The 5091-nt window shown below is 56.4% G+C and overlaps 1 protein-coding gene across 1 annotated transcript in view; it reads left to right on the forward strand.

The window, feature by feature from the left end:
- Nucleotides 1-33: 33 nt before the first annotated feature.
- Nucleotides 34-5091, forward strand: part of LOC113980860 (tripartite motif-containing protein 35-like) — a gene marked incomplete at its 3' end in the record, with an annotated part of 5644 nt that continues 586 nt past the window's right edge. The window contains exons 1-5 of the mRNA XM_027708078.1: nucleotides 34-55; nucleotides 593-688; nucleotides 1404-1541; nucleotides 2286-2378; nucleotides 4297-4319. Coding sequence (XP_027563879.1) covers nucleotides 608-688; nucleotides 1404-1541; nucleotides 2286-2378; nucleotides 4297-4319 — 335 coding nt within the window. The remainder of the gene's footprint in view (nucleotides 56-592; nucleotides 689-1403; nucleotides 1542-2285; nucleotides 2379-4296; nucleotides 4320-5091) is intronic.

Genomic DNA, 5091 nt, shown 5'->3' on the forward strand with positions numbered 1-5091 from the left:
GAGGAGGGATGTGGGGCGGGACGAGCTCCGTGAGGAGGAGGAGCCGGGTTTCAGGGTGAGGAGAGAGACGGGAAAAGCGGGAGATGGGGCGGCCCCGATGGTTGGGATCCGGCGTCCCGATGGTTGGGATTCCGGCCGTGCCGGTTCTCCCGGCGGCGCCCGAGATTTGGGGGTTTGGGATTTGGGGATTGCCCAATTCGCCGGAGGAGGAGGGAGGAGGGATGTGGGATGTGGGGCGGGACGAGCTCCGTGGGGAGGAGGAGCCGGGCCGGGAATCGCGCCAGGAATTGCACTTTTCCCGGCGTTTTCCAGGCGGGAAAAGAGCCGTTGGCCGCCTGAGTCAGCCCCCGAGGCTGAGCCAGGATTCCAAAGGGGCGGGATAACCGGGATAAAACCGGGATAACGGGGATAAAACAGGGATAACTGCGGGGCTGTCTGGGGGTGGGATGGGGCTGGGATTTCATGGACATCCCTAAAAACAGGGAGGAGGATTCCCTATAGAACAAACCTCTTCCTCCTCCCCACTCTGGGCTTTGTTTTCCCACCTTTTGGAAATCCCGGGAATCTGAGGGTGTCTCCTCCCCCCCCGCAGGCCAAACTGGTGAACATGGAATCGTCCCTGCGGGAGAAAGCCAAGGATTTCGGGGTTGTGCGGCGCTCCTACAAATCCATCTCCAAGCACAACAAGGTGGGCATTCCCAACGGGAAAAACTGGGATTGATCCTGGCACAGCTGGGGCTGGAATGCCCTGGGAGGGGCATTGATCCCATCCTGGAGCCGGGAAAGGAATTCCAGAGGGAGGGAAGGAGGGAGGACACGGATCCAGGGTGGGATCCTAGGAAAAGGAAGGACATGGATCCAGGAGGACAATTCCCACCTGGAAGTGGGATTGATCCCGGCACAGCTTGGGCTGGAATGCCCTGGGTGGGGCATTGATCCCATCCTGGAGCCGTGAAAGGGATTCCAGAGGGAGGGAGGATCTGGATTCTGGAAGTAGGGTGGGAAGGAAGGACACGGATCCAGGATGGGATGTCATGGAAAGAAAGGACACGGATCCAGGAGGACAATTCCCGCCTGGAAGTGGAATTGATCCTGGCACAGCTGGGGCAGGAATGTCCTGGGTGGGGCATTGATCCCATCCTGGAGCTGGGAAAGGGATTCCAGAGGGAGGGAAGGAGAGAGGACACGGATCCAGGATGGGATGTCATGGAAAGGAAGGACACGGACCTAGGAGGACAATTCCCACCTGGAAGTGGGATTGATCCCGGCACAGCTGGGGCTGGAATGTCCTGGGTGGGGCATTGATCCCATCCTGGAGCCAGGAAAGGGATTCCAGAGGGTGGGAAGGAGGGAGGACACGGATCCAGGCCAGGATTCCATTGGCACATTCCCTCCTTTCCCAGTCGGAAGCGGAGCGGCTGGAGCGGCAGGTGAAGCGGGAATTCCGGAAGCTCCACGAGTTCCTGTGGAATGAGGAGAAGGCGCTGCTGGAGCAGCTGCAGGAGGAGATCCAGGAGAAGGAGGAGCTGATCCAGGAAAAGGTGGGACCAGCTCCGGGATCTCACCTTGGGAAGGGCCGGAGCAGGGCCAGGGAAGGGACACAATTCCCATGGGGAGAGGCTGAGGGAGCTGGGAAGGGGCTGGAAATCTGGGAATGGCTGAGGGAGCTGGGAAGGGGCTCATCCCGGAGAAAAGAGGGATCAGGAGGGAGCTTTTCCCGCCCCACAACTTCCCCTTCCAACCCACATCCCAGTTATTCCTCCTTCTATCTCACATCCCAACTATTCCCTCTGCTCTCCCACATCCCAATTTATTCCTCTTCCCGTCCCACATCCCAATTATTCCCCCTTCCAACCCACATCCCAAATATTCCCCCTTCTCTCCCACATCCCAACTATTCCTCTTGTCCCACATCCCAACTATTCCCCCTTCTATTCCACATCCCAATTTATTCCTCTTCCCAACCCACATCCCAATTATTCCTCCTTCCCAACCCACATCCCAACTATTCCCACCTCCCAGTCATTCCCTTCTCCCAGGAACCAGCAGCAGGACAAGAGGTTTAGGTTGGATATCGGGAGGGAATTCTTTCCATGGATTGGGATCAGCCCTTGGAATGGGGTGCCCAGGGAGGGAAGGGGTGGATTCTCCATCCCTGGAAGTTTTTAGGCTGAGGTTGGATGTGGCATCAGAACCACGGCGGGGTCGGATCCAGGGTTGGGATCCATGATCCCGGAGCTCTTTCCCAACCTGGCTGATCCTGGAAATCCTGGAATTCCGTGCAGGTGGAGCAGCTGGAGCGGGACAACCAGGCCCTGCTGAGCGAGGCCCGGCAGCTCCAGGCGGATCTCAAGCAGGACGACCACACATTCCTCATGGTAATTGGGATGGAATTCCCGGGAATCCTGGGAATCCCAGCCCTGGAAGCCTTGGGAAAGGCAGGATCCGATTCCTGGGAAAAGCAGGATCCGATTCCTGGGAAATGCAGGATCCGATTCCTGGGAAAGGCAGGATCTGGTTCCCGGGAAAGGTGGGATCTGATTCCCAGGAGAAGTGGGATCTGATTCCCGGGAAAGGCGGGATCTGATTCTTGGGAAAGGCGGGATCTGATTCCTGGGACAGACAGAATTTGATTCCCGGGAGAGGCGGGATCTGATTCCCAGGAAAAGCGAGATCCGATTCCCGGGAGAGGTGGGATCTGATTCTTGGGAAAGGCAGAATCTGATTCCTGGGACAGGCGGGATCTGATTCCCAGGAAAAGCGGGATCTGATTCCCGGGAAATGTGGGATCTGATTCCCACAAAAAGCAGGATCTGATTCCAGGGAGAGGCGGGATCTGATTCCCGGGAAAGGCGGGATCTGATTCCTGGGAAAAGCGGGATCTGATTCCCGGGAAAGGCGGGATCTGATTCCTGGGAAAAGCGGGATCTGATTCCTGGGAAATGTGGGATCTGATTCCCAGGAAAGGCAGGATCTGATTCCCAGGAAAAGCAGGATCTGATTCCCAGGAAAGGCGGGATCTGATTCCCAGGAAAAGCGGGATCTGATTCCCAGGAAAGGCGGGATCTGATTCCCAGGAGAGGCAGGATCTGATTCCCAGGATAGGTGGGATCTGATTCCGAGGAAAAGCGGGATCTGATTCCTGGGAAAGGCGGGATCAGATTCCTGGGAAAGACGGGATCTGATTCCTGGGAAAGGCAGGATCTGATTCCCAGGAAAGATGGGATCTGATTCCCGGGAAAAGCAGGATCTGATTCCCAGGAAAGATGGGATCCGATTCCCAGGAAAAGCAGGATCTGATTCCCGGGAAAGGCGGGATCTGATTCCTGGGAGAGGCGGGATCTGATTCCTGGGAAAGGTGGGATCTGATTCCCATGAAAGGCGGGATCTGATTCCCGGGAAAGGCGGGATCTGATTCCTGGGAAAGGTGGGATCTGATTCCCAGGAAAGGCGGGATCTGATTCCTGGGAAAAGCGGGATCTGATTCCTGGGAGAGGCGGGATCTGATTCCCGGGAAATGCAGGATCTGATTCCCATGAAAGGCGGGATCTGATTCCTGGGAAAGGAGGGATCCAATTTCCAGGAAAAGTGGGATCTGATTCCCGGGAAAGGTGGGATCTGACTCCTGGGAAATGCAGGATCTGATTCCCAGGAAAGGCAGGATCTGATTCCTGGGAAAGGTGGGATCTGATTCCCATGAAAGGCGGGATCTGATTCCTGGGAGAGGCGGGATCTGATTCCTGGGAAATGTGGGATCTGATTCCTGGGAAAGGCAGGGTCTGATTCCCAGGAAAGGCGGGATCTGATTCCCAGGAAAAGCAGGATCTGATTCCCAGGAAAGGTGGGATCTGATTCCCAGGAAAAGCGGGATCTGATTCCCAGGAAAGGCGGGATCTGATTCCCCGGAGACGTGGGATCTGATTCCCGGGAAAGGTGGGATCTGATTCCCAGGAAAAGCGGGATCTGATTCCCAGGAAAGGTGGGATCTGATTCCCAGGAAAGGCGGGATCTGATTCCCAGGAGAGGCAGGATCTGATTCCCAGGATAGGTGGGATCTGATTCCGAGGAAAAGCGGGATCTGATTCCTGGGAAAGGCGGGATCAGATTCCTGGGAAAGACGGGATCTGATTCCTGGGAAAGGCAGGATCTGATTCCCAGGAAAGATGGGATCTGATTCCCGGGAAAAGCAGGATCTGATTCCCAGGAAAGGCGGGATCTGATTCCCGGAAAGGCAGGATCTGATTCCTGGGAAAAGCGGGATCTGATTCCCGGCCTCTCCCCCTTTTTCTCTTCCAGAGCCACAAGAACCGGAAGCGCAGGTAGGGCCCGATCCCACCGGGAATTCTGGGGGTGGAGCCTCTCCTGGGGTGGGATTTTTGGGATGGTTGAGTCTCCCTGTGTCCCTTCCCTGGGGATTTTTGGGATGGCTGAACTCCCATGGGGTTTTTTGGGATGGCTGAGCATCCATGGGGATTTTTTGGGATGGCTGGGCTCCCATAGGAGTTTTTGGGATGGCTGAGCCCCTTTGTGTCCCCTCCTGGGGATTTTTGGGATGGCTGAGCCCCCTTGTGTCCCTTCCTGCGGTTTTTTGGGATGGCTGAACTCCCATGGGGTTTTTTGGGATGGCTGAACTTCCATGGGGATTTTTGGGCTGGCTGAGTCCCCCTGTGTCCCTTCCTGGGGATTTTTGGGATGGCTGAGCTCCCATGGGGTTTTTTTGGGATGGCTGAGCTCCCTTGGGATTTCTTGGGATGGCTGAGCTTCCATGGGGATTTTTGGGATGGCTGAGTCTCCCTGTGTCCCTTCCCTGGGAATTTTTGGGATGGCTGAGCTCCCATGAGGGATTTTAGGGATGGCTGAGCTTCCATGGGCAATTTTTGTGATAGTTGTGCCCCCTTGTCCCTTCCTGGGGATTTTTGGGATGGCTGAGCATCCATGGGGATTTTTGGGATGGCTCAGCCCCTGTGTCCCTTCCCTGGGGATTTTTGGGATGGCTGAGCTCCCATGGGGGTTTTTGGGATGGCTGAGTCTCCCTGTGTCCCTCCCTGGGGATTTTTGGGATGGCTGAGCCCCTGTGTCCCTTTCCTGGGG

Source organism: Neopelma chrysocephalum, unplaced genomic scaffold, assembly GCF_003984885.1.
Source record: "Neopelma chrysocephalum unplaced genomic scaffold, ASM398488v2 Primary Assembly neopelma1_95438, whole genome shotgun sequence".
Taxonomy (NCBI): domain Eukaryota; kingdom Metazoa; phylum Chordata; class Aves; order Passeriformes; family Pipridae; genus Neopelma; species Neopelma chrysocephalum.